The 24034-nt window shown below is 52.2% G+C and overlaps 1 protein-coding gene across 6 annotated transcripts; it reads left to right on the top strand.

The window, feature by feature from the left end:
* The first annotated feature begins 8340 nt into the window (after positions 1 to 8340).
* Positions 8341 to 18958, top strand: NAGPA (N-acetylglucosamine-1-phosphodiester alpha-N-acetylglucosaminidase). 6 transcript variants are annotated; one of them, XM_035266871.3, is made up of 10 exons: positions 8341 to 8442; positions 8544 to 8999; positions 10632 to 10771; positions 12046 to 12154; positions 13764 to 13892; positions 14723 to 14928; positions 15014 to 15061; positions 15513 to 15614; positions 15695 to 15758; positions 18242 to 18958. In XM_035266871.3, the coding sequence occupies exons 1-10, from the start codon at positions 8357 to 8359 to the stop codon at positions 18363 to 18365; spliced, it is 1464 nt and encodes a 487-aa protein (XP_035122762.1). In that variant the 5' UTR covers positions 8341 to 8356; the 3' UTR covers positions 18366 to 18958. The 6 variants fall into 6 exon arrangements, with proteins under 6 accessions (XP_035122762.1, XP_002755912.1, XP_035122764.1 ...); XM_002755866.6 differs by having other exon boundaries at positions 18158 to 18958; XM_035266873.3 differs by lacking the exon at positions 13764 to 13892 and having other exon boundaries at positions 18158 to 18958.
* The last annotated feature ends 5076 nt before the right edge of the window (positions 18959 to 24034 follow it).

The following is a 24034-nucleotide window of genomic DNA, read 5'->3' as shown; positions in this document are numbered from 1 at the left end:
ACCTGGGAGGCAGAGATTGCAGTTAGTGGAGATCAGGCCACTGCACTTCATCCTGGGCAACAGTGCAAGACTCCATCTCAAAAAAAAAAAAAACAAAAAAAAAAAAAACCCAGCTCCTATGTCAAAATTACCTCCACTGCTGTGAGGATTGTTTTTGTAGAATACTGGGATCAGTGACCGTTACATACTAAGTGCCAGGTAAGCGTTACGTCCTGCCTCAAGTGGTGATGCCGCATTAACTGAGGACTCCTCTGGAAGCTGCCAGAAGAGGCCGCTGCCTTGTCACCATTTCTCTCATTCCCCGCTTACAGCTCTTCCCTCGAGCTCTGACTCAGTGTGACTATATCTGAACGTGTTCCCTGGAGCTCTGACACGAATTTAGCAATAAAACCTTCTGGAACCTTATTATGGGCTCCACTGCTGTCTGTGGTGCATGTATTAGACTCCAGGGCAGAAAAGCCAGCTGAAAACCCAGTCCTGGGGCTGCAGACCTGTTTATACGCATCATCCCGCTGTGCCTCCACGTGGAAAATCACTGCAGGTCATCCTCATGTGGCAACTTAGTCAAATTTGAGCATCTGAATTAAAATATCCCTGGCTGCTTCTGTGCCCAGCTGAGCAGCCCAGGGGGGCAGCAGGGGAGTGGTTCTCCATCTTTCCTTTGGGAGGTAGGCTACCCTGACCTGATCCTCTGCTTCAGTCCTCTGAATGACTTCCCATGACCGCCCTTGAAGTTATCAGACCCCAAGGACTGTTCCTGGATTGTGCTGACCAATTTGACTTGCTTTCTAGAGGCTGCTGTTTTCTTGGGGAACCAAGGGCCAGAATGTAATATCCACGTGGCCTCCTGTGTGCTTTAAGGGTATGTTTCACATTGTCTTGCAAACAAAAGTTTTCCGAAACAGGCCCACAACCTTGAGAGAAGTCAGCTGCACATCAGCAACGCCAGGGGAATATGCCCCACTTCTGTGCTTCCTGAACTGGGGATGGAGTCCTCACTGGAGCCTAACACTGGTTCATTTCAGAAGGCTTCAGTTACCAAACGAGGGAGAGGGTGAAATGACTGAGAAGGAAGCTGAGCGGGCCGGACGCAGTGGCTCACACCTGTCATCCCAGCACTTTCGGAGGCTGAGGCGGGTGGGTCACCTGAGGTCGGGAGTTCGAGATCAGCCTGACCAACATGGAGAAACCCCATCTCTACTAAAAATACAAAACTAGCTGGGCATGGTGGCGCATGCCTGTAATCCCAGCTACTCTGGAGGCTGAGGCAGGAGAATCGCTTGAACCTGGGAGGCAGAGGTTGTGGTGAGTCGAGATTGCGCCATGGCACTCCAGCCTGGGAAACAAGAGCGAAACTCTGCCTAAGAAGGAAGGAAGGAAAGAAGGAAGGAAGGAAGGAAGGAGAGAGAGAGCGAGAAAGAAGGAAAGAAAGGGAGGAAGGGAGGGAGGGAGGAAAGCAAGCTAAGCATGAGTCACTTTCAAGGCAAGGGAATCCTTGGCTCACGCCTGTCATGCCAGCACTCCTGAACGGTGAGACCATAAATTCCTGTGGTTTGAGCCACCCTGTTGATGGTATCTTGCTACAGCAGCCCCAGAAACGAATACAGCACCTGCCTGAAGAAGCCATTTCTAGTTCCAGCAACAAGGTCCCTGCAGCCCACCCACACCTGTGGGAAAGCAGACGACTTGTCCTGATGGCCTGGCTCACAGCCTGGTCCTCTATTTAAAGGACGAATGTGAAACCGAAAATTAAAAAGAACCTTCCCAAGGCAGGTGGATCACTCGAGGTCAGGAGTTCAAGACCAGCCTGGCTAACATGGTGAAACCCCCATCTCCACTAAAAATACAAAAATTAGCCAGGAATGGTGGTTCATGCCTGTAGTCCCAGCTACTTGGGAGACTGAGATAGGAGAATTGCTTGCAGCTGGGAGGCAGAGATTGCAGTGGACCAAGATCATGCCACTGCACTCCAGCCTGGGCGACAGAGCAAGACTGCACCTCAAAAAAAAAAAAAAGCAAAAAAAGAACTTTCTCAGTGGCAAGCCACAGCCAAACCATAGCCCAAACCCCCCCAGGAATTTACCTACTCAACAGATATATCCAGCCCACACAGAGTTCATGTTCCTTCCAAGTCTCTCCTATCTTTCTGGATATTTTCCCCCTGACATCCACACGACTCACACTCTACCTTGTCCCAGTCTCTGCTCAGATGCCCTCTCATAGGACCGGGCACGGTGGCTCAATCCTGGAATCCCAGCACTTTGGGAGACCGAGGCAGGAGGATCACCTGCGATTGGGTGTTCAAAACCAGCCTGACCAACATGGAGAAACTCTGTCTCTAGTAAAAATACAAAATTAGCCAGCTGTGGTGGTGCATGCCTGTAACACCAGCTACTTGGGAGGCTGAGGCAGGAGAATCACTGTAACCCAGGAGATGGAGGCTGCAGTAAGCCGAGATTTCGACATTGCATTCCAGCCTGGGCAACGGGCAAAACTCCATCTCACAAAAATAAATAAATAAGAAGAAGTGTTTTAAAAACATTTGCTGAATTAAATAGAAAAATAAAGAAAAAGAAAAGTGAGGCCCTGAAGATGTTTCGTCCGGGTCTTCACTAGTGGAGGAAACCTTGGGCTATGAGCATGGTTGAGTCTGGTCTGCCCAGGCAGCAGCCCCCACATCACCCTGCAAGTGCATGTGACATGAGGGGCACCCCTAATGCACCCAGCTGGACCTGGGGGCCACCTACCAGACATGGAGCCTATGATAGAATCTCCTGTCCCTTAGGGCCTCGAAGCCAGGTTCTGGGATGCTGTAAATGGCCTCCCAGCACTTTCTGTAACAGACACTCTACACTGCATGGACAGAAGAAATTGATCCTTTCAGGTTTACAGTTCCTAAAAGAGTTTTATAAAAATGACTTTGGGGCCAGGTGCGGTGGCTCAAATCCTAACACTTATAATCCTAACACTTTGGGAGGCCAAGTCGGGTGAATCACTTGGGGTCAAGGAGTTCAAGACCAGCCTGGCCAACATGGTGAAACCCCATCTCTACTAAAAATACAAAAATTACCCAGCGTGGTGGTGCATGCTTGTAGTCCCAGCTACTGGGGGGGCTGAGGCAAGAGAATCGCTTGAACTCAGGAGGAGGAGGTTGCAGTAAGCCTGGATCATGTGCCACTTTACTCCAGCCTGGTCAACAGCATGAAACTCTGTCTCAAAAAAAAAAAAGGCTGGGTGCAGTGGCTCATGCCTGTAATCCCAGCAGTTTGGGCGGCCAAGGCGGACAGATCACGAGGTCACGAGATTGAGACCATCCCAGCCAACATGGTGAAACCCCATCTCTACTAAAATACAAAAAAAAAATCAGCTGGGCATGGTGGTGCGTGCCTGTAATCCTACCTACTCAGGAGGCTGAGGCAGTGAAATTGCTTGAAACCGGGAGGCGGAGGTTGCAGTGAGCCGAGATTGCGCCACTGCACTCCAGCCTGGTGACAGAGCAAGACTCCGTCTCAAAAACAAAAAAAAAAGATTTTGGTTTTCCAGACTCCAAAACAAACTCAAATCCCCATTTGAGAAATAAATTTCTTCTAGGCAGGAGCGCAGAGGGGCTGAGAGCTTGTGCTTCAGAACTAGCCACCTCCTCAGCTTACCACTGTGTGACCCTGGGCCAGTGGCTTTCCCTCTCTGTGCCTCCATCTCCTTGTCCGTATGGTGGATAACATAACAACACCCACCTTCTAGGATTCCTGAGAGAACCCAATGTCATGGTGCAGGTAAAGCCCCTCGTACAATGTCCAAGACTTAGATGGGCTCAGGGCTGTTGGCGTTGAGTTTTCTGAGGGACATGGGATCAGCGTCCACGTCACCCCTGGAATTTTATCAGTCGCCTATTATTTACTAGCAAATGATGTTGCTCCCAGGCAACTACCCCATCCATTCATTCCATAAATACGGATGGAGAAACCGTGTGCCAAGCTTTGCTGTAGGTGTGAGGGGTGCCGCTGAGAACAAAAGCAGGCACGAGTTCCTTCCTTGTATTCACGAAATGTCCGTGGGGCACCTACTGTGTGCCAGACACTATTCACAGTTCTCAGGACACAGCAGTGAAAGCAGACACGGTCTCTGCACCCCACAGAGGTGGCACTGAAAGGGGACAGACATTAAGAAACAACTGTGGGCTGGGCACGGTGGCTCACGCCTGTAATCCCAGCACTTTGAGAGGCCAAGGTGGGTAAATCACCTGAGGTCAGGAGTTCAAGACCAGCCTGGCCAACATGATGAAACCCTGTCGCTATTAAAAATACAAAAATTAGCCAGGAATGGTGGCGGGCACTTGTAATCCCAGCTACTCCGGAGGCTGAGACAGGGATACTTACTTGAACCCACAGAGCGGAGGTTGCAGTGAGCTCAGATTGTGTCACTGCAATCCAGCCTGGGAGGCAGAGCAAGACTCTATTTAAAAAAGAAAGAAAAAGAAAGAAAGAAAGAAGAAAGAAAGAAAGAAGGAAGGAAGGAAGGAAGGAAGGAAAGAAAGAAACAATTGTGATCAAACAAGCAATACATCTTATGAGCGAGGAAGACGGGGTACACCACTTAAGCATTTTATTTTTCCCCTCACTTGATAAATTCATACCAATGCATCAATGTCGTTCATGTTCAAGATTGGGGAAGGAAATACAAAGGTGTCTGTTACGTGCCTTGTTGGAGCTCAGGGCTCTCAGCCAGAGTCTGCTAAATGCATGAAGAAGTTAAACAGCAGCGGAAGGGGTGTCTTCACAAAGTTTAAATTCAAAAGCGGGCCAGCTTTGGGTCTATAAGCTATCAGAGGCCAGTGCATGGACACAGTGCCCACAGAGGAGTCCACAAAGCTCTCCTCTTCATCTCGCTTGAAATTTCCAGTCCAGTTTGCAGTCCCTCTCTGATGCTACCCCCAGCTCCAGGCTACCACTAATTGGGTTTCTCTCTCTCCAGATTTGCCTTTTCCAGACATCTAATATGTAAACAGAATTGGCCTGGTGTGGTGGCTCACGCCTGTAATTCCAGCACTATGGGAGGCCTCAGTGGGCAGATCACAAGGTCAGGAGATTGAGACCATGCTGGCCAACTTGGTGAAACCCCATCTCTACTGAAATACAAAATATTAGCCAGGCGTGGTGGCCCAGCTACTCAGGAGGCTGAGGCAGGAGAATCGCTTGAACCCAGGAGGCTGAGGTTGCAGAGAGCCAAGATCGGGCCATTGCAATCTGCACTCCAGCCTAGGTGACAGAGTAAGACTCTGTCTCCAAAAAGAAAAAAAAAAGCCAGGTGTGGTGGTGCACACCTGCAGTCCCAGTTACTCAGGAGGCTGAGCTGGGAGGACTGCTTGAGCCCAAGAGGTCGAGGCTGCAGTGAGCTATGACTGTGCCACTGTACTCCAGCCTGAGCAACAGAATGAGATCCTGTTTCTAAATAACAATAGAACTCTTTGAGGTGATTAAAAAATATCCTAAAACTAGATAATGGTAATGCTGGAATATCACCGTATATTTACTTTAAAAAATTGCATTGTACGCTTAAAACAGGATAATCTGACAGTATGTAAATTATATCTTAATAAAGTTAAAAAGAAAACTTCCAATGGCTTACTATTTATTTCACTTTGGCTGAAATCCATACTTATTTCCCAGATCCTTGCATGTAGGATCTGGCCTTGGCCTGGCCCTCCCACCTCCACCCTGCTCACTACCTCACCCCCTCCCCCACGGCCCTCCTCTCCCACCAGGTGGATCTTCCTGCTGTACCTGCCAAGCTCTTTCCCGCCTCAAGGCTCTGGCCCTGATCCGCCCGCAGTCGCGCCTTTTTTTATTTCCTTCAAATCACAGTCTAAATGGGCTTGGAGAGGCTTTCCTGCCACACCCGCAACATCCTTCTCTCATGGTCCTGCCCTTTGCTTCTTGCATTCATCACATGACTGTTTCATGTCTGTTTCCCCTTGAAAAATCTAAGCTCCATGAAGGCAGGGATCGTAGCAATGGAGCACACACAAGGTGCTCAGCCTGTTGAACACACAGATGATGGCAGAACTCAGGACGCTACGAGGGGACAGCGGTATCCCAGGCTGAAGAGTACATGTGAGCAAAAAAGAAAGCCCTTGGATTCATTAACAGCTTTGGACAGAACTGTGGATTTGGGCTGCTCTGTTCAAATGCAGAATTTCTGTGGCACTCGGTATGTGCTTAGAAGAACTTGGCAAAGGAGTAGCAAACCTCAAAGTAGGAAAAAAACTAAAGTCAGAACTTGCCAAAGACTGTCTGTTCCGGCAACTCCTGAGACAGAAAAAAGAGCGCTTCTGGAGGAGGCAGGGAGTAGGCGTCAGGCCTGGGCTCCTTTGCTGGTTATTTTTAGAGCCCAGTGCAAAGATCAGAAAGATATATTCCCTTCACATCAATCTATTTGCGTCAGGCCAGGTCATTTAAGACCCTGGGAGGGGCAGTCATTTTGTACGTGGATAAAGAAAGTGAACTAGGAGCGTCCGAGTTGCTCCCGGACCACTTTGAGGTCCCTGAATTGTATTAATTTCCAAAAGCAAGACGTCAGCATGGCCACGTCCTCTGTCAAAGCTCAAGCGTTGTATTCAGCTGTAATCTGACAATCCACTCGGATGTCCCTCTCCACTTTGGAGCGCTTTCTTCTTTCTCATATGAAACATTTGCTCCAACCCCACCCTGGTGTCCACGCTCATTAATTTTCTTGGAGGTAGGACAAAGAACCCTGGGTACTAGTTCAGACAAGGAGAAACTGCTACATTAAGGTGCATTGGCAGGACTGCAACAGTATCAGGCCAACTAGACTTGCCATGGCTCCTGGAGTGGCCATGCACTGCGACAGCACCAAATCGTCACCTAACCCTGGACCCTGCACTGGGACAAGAGGCCTGAAGAGACTAAGCCTCTCAGAGGAAGCTTGAAGCACACACTACAAAATAAACTGGATTCTACACCCAGGGCCAGCTTCATGGGCTCCCTCAGAAGGTCCCTGGCTTGCTGTAACCATTTGCTCTGGCCATCTTGAAATTCTTAAGTTTTCTGGGTTTTTTTTTTTAGCAAGCCTCCCCACGTTTTCATTTTGCACTGAGTCCCACAAACTATGTAGCTGGCCTGTCTTCAAGAATGTCAAGGTCATAAAAGACAAAAGGCTGAGGAAGTTTCCAGATTAAGGGAGATCAAAGAGACATGACAACGAAAAGCAACTTCTGGATTACAGGGTCGGAGGCAGGGAGTGGGATAGCTATAAGCGCCCCCCCACCGCCAAAAAAAAAAAAAAAGACATTGTAGGGACAATTGCCAAAATTTGAAGGTTAGCTGTGGATGAGATCACATAACAGCGTCACTGGGAAATGTCCTAATGCTATTTGTCCTGTGGTTTAAAAAAATGCCCTCGTTCTTAGGAGATGCATAGTGAGGTACGGGGCAAAGAATCATGATGTCTGGGCAGTAATCCTAAATTTAAATCGACTGACTCCCCCAATCAAAAGACACAGCCAAAACCCAAAGGTATGCTACATCCAGACCCATTTCACAGGCAAAGATACACAAAGACTCAAAACAAAGGGCTGGAGAAAGATTTACCAACCAAACGGAGAGCAAAAATAAATAAATAAATAAAAAGCAGGAGTTGCAATTCTCGCATCTGATAAAATAGATTTTAAAGCAACAAAGATATAGAGGTAAAAGGATCAATGCAACAATAAGAGCTAACGATCCTAACACCCAGATACATAGAGACTTAGACTCAGTGAGACAGAAAATTAATAAGGATATCCAGGACTCGAACTCAGATCCCGAACAAGTCAACTTAATAAATATTTATAGAGCTCTTCACTTTAAATACACAAAATGTACATTCTTGTCAATACCACATCACACCTACTCAGAGGTTTAAATGAAATACTGTTTGGCCATTATGAATACCCATTTTTTAGAATAAAGCAACATTTCCTTTCTCTCTCCCTTTTTTTCTTCCTCTTTCTTCCTCTCCTTCACTCCTTTTTGTTTCTTTCCTTCTTAAAAAAAAAAAAAAAAAAGAATCATGATGGCTGCAATTTGGCTGCCATTCGTTCAGGAAAAACAAAGCACAATTGATTAAGTAAACGGGACGATCCTAAACAACTGCTAAACATGAATAAAAGTTCGACGGGAGTTCTTTATGCTCGCCGTACAACTTTCTGTAGGTTTGAGATTACATCGAGGTAAAAAGTCACCGCTCGCCCCGGCCCCGGCCAAAAAGAGCATTGGCCGTTCAGTCCGAGCTGAAAGCGGCCACCCCGGGTCTTGAGTCACGTGAGGCGAGCCCACGTGACCCGAGGCCCGGGTCCAACATGGCGGCCTCCACGGGTCGCTGGCTTGTCCTCCGGCTTGCGCTACTCGGCTTCTTAGCGGAGGCGTCCGGCGGCCTCGGCTCAGGGTGAGTGCAGCTCCCGGGGCAAGCCTGGTTCGGGGGCCCCCCCCCTGTCTTCTGAGCTCACGAGGACAGTCCGCCGAGCTCACGCTCGCCCGTCCCCGCAGGGCCTCCCGCGACGACGACTTGCTGCTGCCCTATCCACGCGAGCGCGCGCGCCTGCCCCGGGACTGCACACGGGTGCGCGCCGGCAGCCGCGACCACGAGAGTTGGCCTCCGCCCCCCGCGATCCCCGGCACCGGCGGCCTGGCCCTGCGCACTTTCGTGTCGCACTTCGGGGACCGCGCGGTGGCCGGCCACCTGACCCGGGCTGTTGCGCCCCTGCGCACCTTCTCGGTGCTGGAGCCCGGCGGGCCTGGCGGCTGCGCGGCGAGACGACGCGCCACCGTGGAGGAGACGGCGCGGGCGGCCGGCTGCCGTGTCGCCCAGAACGGCGGCTTCTTCCGCATGAACACGGGCGAGTGCCTGGGAAACGTAGTGAGCAACGAGCGGCGGGTGAGCAGCTCCGGGGGGCTGCAGAACGCGCAGTTCGGGATCCGCCGCGACGGGACCCTGGTCACCGGGTGAGGAGGCAGGGAGCCCCGTGCTGTCGAGGGCAGAGGGGCCGAGATATGGGTTGTAGCCGTGCCTCGGTGTTCAAGTCACTTAACCAAGTTCAGCCTCTGTTTCCTCATGTGCAGAATGGGAATAGGAATCACTTCCTTGCAGACTTTATTCATCCAGCATCACTGAGCACTTGCTTGTATGAGGCAATGTGCTGCGCCCTGGTACGATATTAGTGAACAACACACAGTCTTTGCCTTATCAGACCTCCCCCGTTACTAGAACAATCAACCAAAGCCAGGTAAATCCCTAACATACATTCTGATCGCTGTGTGTGCAGCAAAGCAACCATCGGGGTGAACCGGTTGTAAATACAGTGTTGATTTTAGGGAGGGTGATCTGGAACAGGTCTCTCTGAGGTGACCTTTGAGTTGAGACTTTAAGATTAATCACCAAGTCAGCCAAGGTCAGAACTGGAGGAGGAGCATTTCAGTCCAAAGGAATCCCAAGTACAAAGGCTCAGAGGTGCGGGGGGCTTCTGTGTGTGTGAGAGACGGAAAAAGGAGTGAGGTGTCAGACATCAAATCAGCAAGACTGATGATGTGAATTGTTTTAAATTATTTCAGGCCGGGCGCGGTGGCTCAGACCTGTCACCCTAACACTTTGGGAGGCCAAGGGAAGTGGATTACCTGAGGTCAGGAGTTCGAGACCTGCCTGGCCAACATGGCAAAACTTCCTCTCTACTAAAAATACAAAAATTAGGTTGGGAGCGGTGGCTCACTCCATTAATCCCAGCACTTTGGGAGGCTGAGGTGGGCGGATCCCCAGGTCAGGAGTTGAAGACCATCCTGGCCAACATGGTGAAGCCCTGCCTCTACTAAAAATACAAAAAAATTACTGGGTGTGGTAGCAGGCACCTGTAATCCCACCTACTTGGGAGACTGAGGCAGGAAAATCACTTGAACCCGGGAGGCAGAGGTTGCGGTGAGGTGAGATTGTACCACGGCACTCCAGCCTAGGCAAGAGAGCGAGACTCCATCTCAAAAAAAAAAACAAAATTGGGCATGATGGTGGGCACCTGTAATCCTAGCTACTCGGGAGGCTGTGGCAGAAGAATTGCTTGAACCCGAGAAGCATAGGTTGCAGTGAGCAAAGATAGCACCATTGCACTCCAGGCTGGGCAACAAGAGTGAGAATCAGTCTCAAAAAACAAACAAAAAAATTACTTGATGATGTCAAAGCTTGTTCTGATCCTGAGTGGAACCGGTGGGGGAAATCAGTGGAGAAACGAGGAAGCCAATGAAGAGGGCGTTACTGGGATCTGGTGGTAGTTGGGCTGAGTATGGCCTGGAGATTGAGGGCCATAGAGGGATTTGAGCTCTGTTGGGGGATGGTCGTTTCTATTCAATGAAACTTAGACTGTTTACAGAGGCGCATGGGGATCGTATTGTAAGAACCCTGTCTGGCTTCAGCTCTGACAACAGGCAGATTGCTAGGGCTGAGAAATCGTCTCAGCCACACTCAGGCCCCAACATGTTCCTGGGGCAGGAGGGGGAAATCTAGCCGCCAGGCTGGGATGGCCAGGGGTTAGGAACCTAACTCCCCGCAGCTGCCCTGCTGGTGAGTGAGCTTTCCACCTTCCCTGGGCCCAGGTACCTGTCTGAGGAGGAGGTGCTGGACACTGAGAACCCATTTGTGCAGCTGCTTAGTGGTGTCGTGTGGCTGATTCGTAATGGAAGCATCTACATCAACGAGAGCCAAGCCGCCGAGTGCGACGAGACACAGGAGACAGGTCAGATGAGGAGGCTGTTGGCAACAGCCCTCTTGAGAACCAGGACCAGTGGGCTGGGGAGAGCTGTTCTTAAGTCGTTCAACGAGTTTCTATTGAGTAGCTACTTAGTGCCCAGCACTATTCTGGGTTCTGGGGATTCATGAGGATGAAGACAGGCTTTTACGGAATATATAAGAATGAAAGTAGTGGTAGAATATGCTGAAAAGAATTGGTAAGTGCTCAGAAAGAAAAATAAAGTTGGAGGAAAGGGGAGAGATGGGGACAGGAGCTATGGGCACAGGAAGAGAAAAGTGAAGAGAAAAACATCTTCATGGACCTGCAACATCAGCGTGGCCCAGGAGCTTGTTCCAAAGCCCCACCCACCTCAGACCTTCAGATTCAAAGGCAAGGCTCAAGAGTCTGTTTTAACGGGCCTCCGTGGTGATTCTGATGGACGCTCAAGGTTGAGGACCACTGGGATGCAGAATACTGGGGTGGGGACAGGATACCATGGCGCTGATGTGGGCATGGGCTGTTTTAGAGTCGGCAGTAAGCTGGGTGTGGTGGCTCACACTATAATCCCAGCATTTTGGGAGACCGAGATGGGAGGATCCCTTGAGCCCAGGAGTTTAAGACCTACCTGGGCAACATAGTGAGATCTATCTCCACCAAAAAAATACAAAAATGAGCCAGGCGTGGTGCTGTGTGCCTACATGTAGTCGCAGCTATTTGGGAGGCTGAGGTAGGAGAATTGGTTGAACCCCAGAGGTGGAGGTTGCAGTGAGCCGAGATCGCACCACTGCACTCCAGCCTGGGTGACACAGCAAGACTCTGTCTTGAAAAAAAGAGAGTGAGCAGTGAAGGAGCCTCACTAAGCAGGTGATCTGACAGAGGGACATGCTGTGGAGAGCTAGAGAAGAGCACAGTTCCCGGCCAGAGGGAACAGGAAGTGCAGAGTGGCTGCAGGGTGGGGAGTGGGTACCGGGAGTTGAGGCAGGAAGAGGAAGAGGCTGGGGAGGGCATGCTGGCCCTTTGGATCTTGTTCTAAGAACAGGGGATACCATGAGAGGGTCTTCATCTGGAGGCCTGCACAGCTTGGTTTACCTGTAAGAGGAGCCCTCCTGGCTGCCCTGGGGAGACTGGAATGTGCAGACAGGAGGCAGGGAGACGAGTGGGGAGGCTGCTGTGCTTCCTAGGGAGGTACCTGGTAGCTCAGACCAGTGGGAAGTGGAGTTCAGCCAGAGGCAGGAGGCCTCCCGAGGGGCTGGTGATCAGCCAGGCTGCTTCTCCTTCAGGTTCCTTTAGCAAATTTGTGAACGTGATATCAGCCAGGACGGCCATCGGCCACGACCGGAAGGGCCAGCTGGTGCTGTTTCATGCAGACGGCCAAACGGAGCAGCGTGGGTGAGTCCTGGGAGCTGAGGACCCCCGGCCAGGGCTCAGTCCTGCTGGCAGGAACACTGACCCAACCACAGCCCCCTTCTAACTCTACCTGCTTTCCAGGGTGTTCACACCTAGGTATCCCCCTACCCAGAGGCCCCCCTCCCCCCGCCACCTTCCTGCAGGGTGAGGGTCCTGAGATCTTTCCCGATTTCCCCCTACCCAGAGCCCCCCGCCACCTTCCTGCAGGATGAGGGTCCTGAGATCTTTCCCGATTTCCCCCTACCCAGAGCCCCCCCCGCCACCTTCCTGCAGGATGAGGGTCCTGAGATCTTTCCTGTTTTCCCCCCACCCAGAGCTCCCTCCCCCACCGCCTTCCTGTAGGATGAGGGTCCTGAGATCTTTCCCGATTTCCCCCTACCCAGAGCCCCCCCCACCCCGCCTTCCTGCAGGATGAGGGTCCTGAGATCTTTCCCGATTCCGAGAAGTCATCATCTCCAGCTTTAGGCCTCATGTCTCCTGAACCCTGGTTGGGATACAAGGAAGTGGTCACAAAGTTAGTAGGGAGAAGACCTTGGTTCCAATCCCAGCTCAGCCATCCTGTGTCATAGACAAGTCACTCAGCCTCCCTGAGTTGCATTTCCATCCTCTGTAAACAGAGTGGACTGGTTTGCTCTGGCTGCATAACGAGCACCAATGTAGCAGCACTTCACTCGGAATGTCCTTTTGTTTGTTTCTTTGAGACTGGGTCTCACTCCATCACTCAGGCTGAAGTACAGTGGTGCAATCTCAGCTCACTGCAACCTCCACTTCTTGGGTTCAGGCAGTCCTCCCACCTCAGCCTCCCAAGTAGCTGGCATTATAGGCACCTACCACCACACCTGGCTAATTTTTGTGTTTTTAATAGAGATGGGGTTTCAACATGTTGGCCAGGCTGGTCTCAAACTCCTGACCTCACGTGATTCACCCGCCTCGGCCTCCCAAAGTTCTGGGGTTACAGGCGTGAGTCACTGCAGCTGGTTAGCTTTTGTATTTGTAGTACAGGCAGGGTTTCAGCTTGCTGGCCGGGCTGGTCAGCTTGGAAGGTTCTATGTTGAGGGTATCCCATGGACAAAACCAAGATGCCGGTCGGGCAGGGCTCTTCTCTTACCTGGGAAAGATCCTCTTGTTTAGGTTATTGGCAAAATCCATGTCCCCTCAGTTGTGAGACTGGAGTCTTGGCTTCCCTGCTGGCCGCCATCTGGGGCCTCCGCTCCTTCAAACTGCCCAGGTTCCTTCCCAGGTGCGTCCCCTCCCCTGCTTGTCCAGCTACTGTCTCACCCCCTCATATTTCAGATCTCACTTGCTCTTCTACCGCCAGCCAGCTCTCTGTGTTTAATGGCTCTTGTGATTCCAGCGGCCCCACCCAGATCCTCCGGGCCATGTCCCCTCCCTTAAGGTACCTGTGCTGTGTGACTGCACAGGCATGGGTGTGATCTCGTGTGTTCACAGCTTTCCGGGGACTAGGGCAAGACATGTTTAGGGATGGGGACCACTTAGCAGTGTGCCTGCACTGTGCCCTGTGGAAGGCAAAGCAGTTACATCGGAAAGGATGGTGGGCGCTGAGCCTGAGCAGAGCCGCTTTGTGCCATAGCATCAATCTTTGGGAGATGGCAGAGTTCCTGCTAAACCAGAATGTGGTCAACGCCATCAACCTGGATGGGGGTGGCTCTGCCACCTTCGTGCTCAATGGAACCTTGGCCAGCTACCCGTCAGATCACTGGTAAGCACATGAGAGTCCGCCTTCGTGACGGCCGCAGCTCAGGTCTGCCCCAGCCTGTCTCATTCACCCAGTAGTGAGTGCCTGCTTTGTGCCAGGCCCCGGGGATTCAAGAGAAATTGCTGCAGCCCCTCCCCCAGGATGCTAGTACTACCCAGGCCTGGGAACAGGGGTCAGTTGGTCAGCAAAGACCTCTATGACAAAAACACAAAAGAAGTGAGATCTGAAGGTGGTAGTAGCTGGGACGGGGGTGGGAGAGCGTTCCAGGCAGAGGGCACCACATTTGCAAAGGCCCGGTGCTGGTGGGGATTATAGGGAGCGGAAGAACCTATGAAAGGCTGGAGAGGGCCGGGCACAGGGGCTCTCCCCTGGAATCCCAGTGCTTTGGGAGGCCGAGGTGGGAGGATCGCCTGAGCCCAGGAGTTCAAGACCAGCCTGGGCAACATGATGAGACCCCGTCTCCACAAAAAATTTAAAAATCTCAGCTGGGCGTGGTGGTGCACACCTATAGTCACAGCTGCTCGGGAGGTTGAGATGGAAGGATGGAAATACTTCATCTCAAAGGTAGGTAGGTAGGTAGATAAGGTGGGTGGGTGGGTGGGTGGGTGGGTGGGTGGAAGGAAGGAAGGAAAGATAGATGATAGATGGATGATAGATAAGGTAGGTAAGTAGATAGCTGGATGGATGGATAGATTAGGTACGTAGATAAGGTAGGCAGGCAGGTAGGTAAGTAGGTAGACAGAAGAGAATGTAGACAGGGGCTGGGGGGGCAGCCCTGGGGGAGTTCAGGGGCCGTCTGGGGGTAGCCTGTCCTTACATACTCCTCTCTGCAGCCAGGACAACATGTGGCGCTGTCCCCGCCAAGTGTCCACCGTGGTGTGTGTGCACGAGCCCCGCTGCCAGCCGCCTGACTGCCATGGCCACGGAACCTGCGTGGACGGCCACTGCCAGTGCACCGGGTACTTCTGGCGAGGCCCCAGCTGCAGCGAACTGGACTGCGGCCCCTCTAACTGCAGCCAGCACGGGCTGTGCACAGAGAGTGAGTGGGGGCTCCGGGTAGGGGGTTCTGGCCGGCCCTGCCTTGCCTGGGCCCTCACCTGGCCTCCCTGGTCTTACCTCGGCAGCTGGCTGCCGCTGTGATGCCGGATGGACTGGGTCCAACTGCAGTGAAGGTAGGAGCCGCCACACCCTCGTGGATGCGGAGACGGCGGTCCCGGCAGCCTCCGCTGCTCCCCTGCCGCCTCTGTCCCCCTCCTTCTGTTCTGGGAACTGCTTGCCTCTTGTCTCCTGCCCCTGCCTCGCCTGCATGCCACTGCATGATTCCCCTGCGGCTGCTCTGGCCCATTCCTCAAAGAGCTTGGCTAAAACAAGGACCCCCCCAGGCTTTGGCTCCAGGCGCACCTTAAATCCAGGTTGATCTCATCTTCAGATCCTAACTGAAGTCCCTCTGCAAAGCTTCTGCTTCCAAATAAGGTCACACTCAGGGGTCAGCCCAGGGGGGCAGGTGGTGCTTTGCCTTTAGCCCAGCTCTGCATGCATGGGGCAGGGCGGGTATCCTGCCCTGTCAAGAGAGGCTCTGATGCCAGAGGCCTCGACATCCCTTCTCCCATCTCCTCTCCATAGAGTGTCCCCTTGGCTGGCACGGGCCAGGCTGCCAGAGGCCTTGTGAATGTGAGCACCAGTGTCCCTGTGACCCCCAGACTGGCAACTGCAGTGTCCCTGGAGGTATCTGCCCCTCCCATGGGAGGCGGTGTGGGCAGACACTCCTGCTTCAGCCCCTGCAGCCTGTCTCTGGTTTCTTACAGTAAAGCAGTGTCTGCAGCCACCTGAAGCCACCATGAGGGCGGGAGAACTCTCCTTTTTCACCAGGTAGGTGCCTCTGTGGGAGCTGGAACCAAGATGGGAGGAATTTCCTTCTCTCCCCCGACTCCCCCTGCGATGTCTGCCTCTGCCCAGGACTGAGCAAGGCTTTAGAAAGTGTGGTCTTGGTATCCAGCTGGTATTTCCTGATGTAGGCCTGGGGACAGTCACAGCTGCTGCTGGCAGCCACGGGACAATCTAGGAAGATGGTGAGAAAGGGCCCCATGCTATTACCCCATTGGGACTGATCAGGAAAGGCCGAGGTGTGCGTTTCCCGGGCCTGAAGACTCGGGAGTGACTTTATCAGCTCCTAGTGCAGAGACCCCCAGACCTGAGACGCTTGTGTCATCTCTCAAGCGCCCCGGTGCCCTTGGGCTTGGATTGGTGATTTTCTGTCTTCTAGCGCAGTGGGTCTCGAACTCGATCCCACCAGAGAACTTATTAAAAGAGATGGCTGGGCCCCGCCCCCAGAGTTTCTGCATCAGTAGGTCTGGGGTGGAGCCTGGAAATCAGCATTTCCGACACCATCCCAGGTGAAGCGGAGGCTGCTGGTCCCAGGACCCCACTTTGAGAACTCCTATTCTGGTGGTTCTCACCTCTGATAGCCCAGCCCCAGTGCCAGGGCACTCCCCAAACCCTGGCAGCGGGACCTTGGCCTGGGTATAAACAGAAAGCCTCGGGGCATTGTCCTAGAGCTCCCGGGATGCCCTCTCAGAACGGCAGATTCCAGGCCCCTCTCAGAGATACTGGCAAATCTGGGGTGAGGCCCAGAGCTGCCCATGTCTGGAAAAAACACCCTGAAGCGCTCAGTTTGAAAATGTACCAGGGCAGGGACACAGCTGCACCCCCAGGCCTTAAATTCAGGCTCCTCACAGTCTGAGGCTTTGTGCTCCGCCGCCCTGCAGATCTGGGAGCCAGTGGAGGCCCAGCCCCTGAGCCCTGTGCTGCATGTGCTTGCTTTTGCAGTGAGGGCTTTTGCCCAAGATACATAGGAAGGTAAAAAACATCATAGAAAGCCCCTGCCCTTGTCCCTGCCGGCTCCCTGCTCTAGGGGAAGGGAGACCAGTTCTCCCAACTGTGTCTGCTTTGGGAGTCTTGGAGAAGAGTCCAGGGCCTCTAAGTGCCCAGCCTGTGTTGTCAGCATCCCCCTGGAGCTCAGAATGCAAACTGGACTAGATGAGCTCCCAGCATGGTGGGCGGGGTGTTTTCTTACTCTGTCACCCAGGCGGAAGTGCCATGGTACAATCATAGCTCACTGCGATCCTCCTGTCCCAGCTTCCCAAGTAGCTAGGACGACAGGCACATGCCCCCACGCCTGGCTAATTTTATTTTTTACTGTTTTTTAGAGATGGATTTTGCTATGTTACACAGATGAGGTGTACGGTCCTGGGCTCAAGCGATCCTCCCGCCTTGGCCTCCCAGCCCCTGTGCCCCGCCTCTGGCTGTGTTTTATTTGGCGTACACAATTTTTAAAAATTTAAAATATATTAGCAGCATCTGAACATCAGTAGCATTCAGATTTTTTAAACTTTTTTTTTTTTTTTTTTTAAGACAGAGTCTCACTCTGTCGCTAAGGCTGGAGTGCAGTGGCGTGATCTTGGCTCACCGCAACCTCTGCCTCCCGGGTTCAGGTGATTCTTCTGCCTCAGCCTCCTGAGTACCTGGAATTACAAGTGCCCAGCTTATTTTTATATTTTTAATAGAGATGGGGTTTCGCCATGTTGGCCAGGCTGGTCTTGAACTCCTGACCTCAAGTGATCCACCTGCCTACTAAAAATACGAAAATTAGCCAAGCATGGTGGCTCCAGCCTGTAATCCCAGCTACTTGGGAGGCTGAGGCAGGGGAATCTCTTGAACTCAGGAGGTGAAGGTTGTAGTAAGCTGAGATCATGCCACTGCACTCCAGCCTGGGTGACAGAGCAAGACATATATATATATAGAGAGAGAGAGAGAGAAATATACATATATAAAATATGTAATACATATATATTATATGTGATAGATATTGCATAATCATATATATACTATATAATACATGATATATAGTATATGTAATGTAAATTACTATATATTGTGTATCATCTATGTAATATTACATATATGTATGGTATAGGAACCACATACATATATAATATATACTACATATATATATATATATATTAGGAGATGGGACAGCACAGACCTACATTGTATGTCATTACTGCCTCTGCTGTTCCCTGGACATGTGTTAAATGTGGCCTCGTCCTCACCTAGTCCATTTTGCTCATGGCATTCCCTGTGTGCTCCCTCAAGGCACCTGAATGAGTGCTCTCTGTGCTGGGTGGAGCAGGGAAGCCCCTCCAGCGTTCCCCCAGCCCCGAGTCCACCCAGCAGCCCCCGGCTTGGGGCTTCTCTCCTTCTGTCTGCAGGACCACCTGGCTGGCCCTCACCCTGGTGCTGGCCTTCCTCCTGCTGATCAGCACCACAGCAAACCTGTCCTTGCTCCTGTCCAGAGCACAGAGGAACCGGCGACTGCGTGGAGACTACGCCTACCACCCACTGCAGGAGATCAATGGGGAGCCCCTGGCCACAGAGAAGGAGCAGCTGGGGGCCACCCACAACCCCTTCAAGGACTGAAGCCTCAAGCTGCCTGGGTTGGCACGTCCCGAAGGCTTGTTTCCCCACGGTCCAGCTTCTTCGGGGGGAATGTCAAGGCCCCTGGCATGGACCATCTGGGTGTCCTCAGCCCCTGTGCTGCAGCCAAGTTTCTGATAGCTCTTGTGCCTCAGCCCCTCACCTGGCCGCCCGTAGGGGCACCTGTGACCCTAGCAATACTGTGCTCCCCGAGAGACTGAACCTCCTGCTTCCTGCCTGCCTGTGTCTGCTGCCGAGAAGCCTGTGCCCAGGGAGGACCGCTGCACTGCCAAAGAGTCTCCCTCCTCCTGGGGAAAGGGGCTGCCCGCAAACCGAACTCAGTGACCAAATCATGACAAAACAACAAATCGTGGCCAGCACCCCAGCTGGAGTGGAAGGGACGAGTCTGCCCTCCTGTGACACAGGATCCCTTTCCACCAACCTCATCACTGGATCTACCAACTCGAATTGGATTTCCTGTCATGGGAAGCTCCTTGGAAGAAGGGATAGGGGTGAAATCATGTTTACAGACGTATTTTGTCATCCTGCTGCCAAGAAGATTTTTTTAATCACTTGAATAAATTGATATAATAAAAGGAGCCACCAGGTGGTGTCTGGATTCTGTCATGGACTTCGGGGCACTGCTGGGGCTTAGCAGCGGGGGCTTATCCTGAAACAGAGGTCACCACGGCAGCCGCAAGGCAAGTCCTGCTTCCTGCTTATTTAAGCCAGTGCTTCTCAAACTTTAATATGCCACAGGTCATAAGGAGATCTTGTTAAAATGCAGACTGGGGCCTCGGGTGAGACCAGCAATTCATTTCCGGGAAGCTCGCAGCTGATGCTGATGCTTCAGGTCTCTCAGGGTCTTGCTTGTTGCCCCAGCTGGAGTGCAGTGGTGCAATCTTGGCTCACTGCAGCTTCGACCTCCTGGGCTCAAGTAGTTCTCCCGCCTCAGCCTCCCAAGTAGCTGGAACTACAGGCACATGCCACCACACCTAGCTAAGTTTTTAAATTTTTTTACAGAGAAGTCTCACTGTGATGCCTAGGCTGGTCTTGAATTCCTGGACTCAAGTGATCCTCCTGCCTTGGCCTCCCAAAGTGCTGGGATTACAGGTTTGAACCACTAACCTTCAAAGGTCACTGACATTCAAAGCCTCTGATCATACTTTGAATGATCAGGGTTTAGCTTTTCCTCACAGTATTTTTATAGAATTTAAATTAGATACCCATGTTTAAAAGTCAAGAGATTTAAAAATTAAGGGCCGGGTGTGGTGGCCCACACCTGTAATCCCAGCACTTTGGGAGGCTGCGGTGGGCAGATCACCTGAGGTCAGGAGTGTGAGATCAGCCTGGCCAACATGGCAAAACCCTGTCACTACTAGAAATACAAAAATTAGCCAGGTATGGTGATGGGCTCCTGTATTCCCAGTTACTCGGGAGGCTGAGGCAGGAGAATCACTTGAATCTGGGAGGCTGAGGTTGTAGTGATCTGAGATCATACCACTGCACTCCAGCCTGGGTGACATGAGACTCCATCTCAAAAAATTAAAGTCCAGAGATCAACAAAAACTCTAGATTGCTGGTTTCTCTCTAAAGATCTGGCAGCGGCCGGTCTCAGTGGCTCACGCCTGTAATCCCAGCACTTTGGGAGGCTGAAGCAGGTAGATCATGAGGTCAGGAGATCAAGACCAGCCTGACCAACGTGGTGAAACCCCATCTCTACTAAAAATATAAAAATTAGCCGGGCGTGTTGGTGTGTGCCTATAATCCCAGCTACTCAGGAGGCTGAGGCAGGAGAATGGCTTGAATCCAAGAGGTGCAGGTTGCAGTGAGCTGAGATAGCGCTGCTGCACTCCAGCCTGGGCAACAGAGCGAGACTCCGTCTCAAAAAATCTAGCAGCTCTGGTGGGTACTTGCACAAGTCACCAGGTCCACCCAGATTCAGGGAGAAGGGAAATGGGCTCTACCTCTTAAGAGGCACTACAAAGTCAGGCACCTAATTACTCAGGCGTCTTCCTAAGATCAGTTCCTAAGCTGGGCTGCAGGTCCTGAATCTACACGGATCACTCTCAGTCTGAGGCTGCAGATCCTGAATCTACAGGGATCACTCTCAGTCTGAGGCCATGGGCACCACCATGGCCATCCTGAAATGACCCTTGGCCTGAGAACTGTGACCTCTGAGGGAACATCTTTGTCTTCTGCTGTGCTGGCAGCTAAATTGGAAAAGTGACAGTTCCATGCACTGGAATCCAGTGGAATCCAGGCCCAGAGGCAGCAGTACCTGAAGAGGGCCTGTCACATCATGGTAGAGGGGTCCCAGGTCAGGTGACTCAAACATGCTGGAATATTTTTTCTTTCTTTTTTTTTAAACTGTCTCACTCTGTTGCCCAGACTGCAATGCAGTGGTGTGACCTCGGCTCACTGCAAGCTCTGCCCCCCAGGTTCAAGCGATTCTCATGCCTCAGCCTCCCAAGTAGCTGGGATTACAGGCGTGTGCCACCACACCCAGCTAATTGTTCTATGGTTAGTAGAGGCAGGGTTTCGATATGTCTGCCAAGCTGGTCTCGAACTCTTGGCATCAAGTGATCCACCCACCTGGGCCTCTCAAAATGCTGGGATTACAGGCATGAACCCTTGCACCCGGCCTGTAATTTCTTTTTAATTTATCATTGTGATACCTATTTTCTTTGCCTGCCCAACTTCCTGTCTGTCTGCTAGCAACAGCCCTGTCTTAGGCTGTGTTTCCCCAGAAGCAGAAACTGAGACGAGGATGTGAGAGCAAGTAGTTTATTGGAGAGGTGAGCCCAGGAAGCAGTGGCAGAGGACAGGGAGGGAAGGCAGCCTGTGCAGGATGCAGAAGTGAGCAGGTCTTTGCTGGAGGTGACAGGGCTCAATCCTGCTGGGGACCTCCGGGAGAGATGGTAGAACAGGTCTCAGTTGTACCACTCGAGGGCAAGGAAGCTGGGTACTAGCCAACACCCAGTCATCGATGGTTGAGGGCCACTCCTGGGGTTTGGCTCCCTGGCACTGCCAGTCTGCCCTACACAGAGACTGAGTGTGCCTTGGCAACCACAGGGAGTTATGGGAACGTTGCAGTGTCTTGCACCGTGAAGTCTTCCATGGTAGTGAGAATGCCCAGGGAGGCAGCCAGGGCTTCAGGATCCCTGGCTGTGAGTCTCTCTCATGTTGCTTCCAGGCTAGTATCAATCCCCCATTCTCCATCCAGGCAGTTTGGGTGGCACTGTCTTCTCTTCACATGTTGCAGGTGAGCCTCAGAGACTGGTCCAAAGTTAGGCACCTGCCCCGGGTCAGCCAGTTAGAGCCCACCCTGGAACTTCTGCTGCAGCTAGAAGAAGAAACTCTCTCTGCTGGGATTATCTAACTTCCAAGGTGGGGACCACAAGGAGGAAGAAGGGAAACCAACTCTCTTCCAATGTGGAGAAGATCTGATCAGAACCAAGGGGTGGAGAGGGAGAGCCAGTATGGAAATGGACTAACCCGAGGGTGAGGGAGGCCATGATTTGAATGCCTGGATCCAGCTATACCTGAAGCAAGATCATTCTTGGACTTCTTAATTACATGGACTTATAAATTCCTGTTTTTGCTTGAGACAGTTTGTATTGGGTTTTGGGGGTTTCCTACAACTCAAAACGTGTGACACTTGTACGGTTAAAGGAGAGGCACATTTGGGGGCTCAGACATTTAGATTTTGGACTGCAGAGCTTAGATAGGACATGGAGCAGAAGGCAGAAGTGTGTGAGACTCAAGTACCTACCTATGGTGGTGGTGGCGACACAGATACACAAGAGCTGAAGTCACCAAGCTGCAGGCGAGCTGGCTTCGGATTTACATGCTCCAATCCCGGCAGTGTGAGCGTCCTCTCCCCGACCCACGGTAGTGACTGAAGACCCCCAGGTCCAGGCACGGGGGTCGTGGACTGCAGGCTGAAGTCTCTGCAGCCCAGCTGGGAACCCTGAGAGTTCCAGGTGCTGGGCTGTCGCCGCAGTGACACATCTCAGCTGCTGGCATGCTCTGCACAAAACTTGACTATTCAGTGGGTGGGCTTTCAAGGACTCTTTGGGGCCCCAAAACAAAGGAAATTCGTGGTGTGTCCTGAGTTTTCATGGGATTTTCCAGGGAGTCTGTGTCTGAAAAAAATAAATCCTGGCTCAGAGGCTTCCAGTTGTGCTTTTTGCCAGCTTGGGCAACACGGCCCTGCCTCTACAAAAAATACAAAAATTAGGAGCGGTGGCACGCGCCTGTGGTTCCAGCTACTCTGAGGTTGAGGTGGGAGGATCGCTTGAGACCAAAAGGTTGAGGCCGCAGTGAACCATGGTCACGGCACCACACTCCAGCCTGGGTGACAGAGACCCCACCTCCAAAACAAAATGTGATTTTTGGAGACCTGCATTCTTCCAAAATGCACTGGGGGGCACGGGGTGCTAAGGGAGGCAGGGAAGTGGGCAGGAAGTTCATGGCTGCAGCCACTGACGTCCCTGGAGGACCTGGTTCCTTTCCTCTCAGCCCTCCCAGCTCCCACGGCAGCTGCTTGTGTCCGACCTGACTCCACAGAGGTCCCAGGGCACAAGCCTCTGGGCCACAGGGAGCCCTGGGTGTGTTTTGCCCGCTCTGGAGCTGCAAGACAGGCATCAGCAGGGCCCCGCAGCTCAGGCCTGATCCCAGCTCCGGCCCACACTCCACAGCTCCGTCTTCCCCCACAGAGCTGTTCTTTCTCTACACCCGCCATACCCACAAGTCAGCTGGCTGTTCCTTTGAAACCTGCCACCCACAGTTCCAGAGAAATCCACGGAAGAGTTGCCACCAATGAGCATACTCAAGAAGCCGCCTCCTCTCCCCTGACGAGCTGTGTTGGGCAGTGCTCGGTGGCAGAAGCTGGGTGGATAGATGAGCCATGCGCCATCACCCAAAACACCACACCTGCTCTGCTCTCACAAGCGACAACCCCAGCCACCAGCTCCAGAACGAAGGCTTTTCAGAGTCCGAGGAACTGTGTGGCAGCCAGCTCCATTCTCTGTGCCCCAAGAGACCTCAAGGGAAGGACAAGTAGCACCCTGGACAGGGTCCAACACACTCTTCTGACGTCAGGACTATGGCTGTCTTGGGATGCAGCTCTCCAGGACACCAGGTCTGGCACTGTGGTAAAACCCCAGGGGGCAGGGCAGAGCAGCCCAGGAGAGATGGACCCTGGGGCCCTCACTTTCGCCTGGATACCTGGCAAGTAAATTCCCAGCAGTGCTGGGCAGGGCCCGGAGATCTTCAGATCTGTTTAATTCAGATGTAACTGTGTATCTGGTTATCTGTTGTGTGCATACATAATAAGTTGAATAGCATGCCCCAAAATTCATGTCCATCTAGAACCTTAAAATGCGACCTCATTTGGAAATAAGATTTTTCAGTTTTTTTTTTAAACAGAGTCTTGCTCTGTTGCCCAGGCTGGAGTGCAATGGCGAGATCTCAATTCACTACAACCTCGTCCCCCCTAGGTTCAGGCGATTCTCCTGCCTCAGCCTCCTGAGTAGCTGGGACTACAGGCACGTGCCATCACACCTGGCTAATTTTTGTATTTTTAGTAGAGGTGAGGTTTCACCATGTTGGTCAAGATTGTCTTGAACTCCAAACCTCGTGATCCACTCACATCGGCCTCCCAAAGT

This window comes from Callithrix jacchus, chromosome 12, assembly GCF_049354715.1.
Source record: "Callithrix jacchus isolate 240 chromosome 12, calJac240_pri, whole genome shotgun sequence".
Lineage (NCBI taxonomy): Eukaryota > Metazoa > Chordata > Mammalia > Primates > Cebidae > Callithrix > Callithrix jacchus.
Note: the sequence above shows the minus strand (reverse complement) of the source record. Positions and strands in the feature narration are given on the sequence as shown.

Bases quoted from the DNA above. Each gene is read 5' to 3' on its own strand.
- NAGPA (XM_002755866.6), top strand. From the start codon at position 8,357: ATGGCGGCCTCCACGGGTCGCTGGCTTGTCCTCCGGCTTGCGCTACTC. The intron at 14,929-15,013 runs GTGAGTGGGGGC...TTACCTCGGCAG, and splicing joins GCACGGGCTGTGCACAGAGA to CTGGCTGCCGCTGTGATGCC. The intron at 15,062-15,512 runs GTAGGAGCCGCC...TCCTCTCCATAG, and splicing joins TGGGTCCAACTGCAGTGAAG to AGTGTCCCCTTGGCTGGCAC.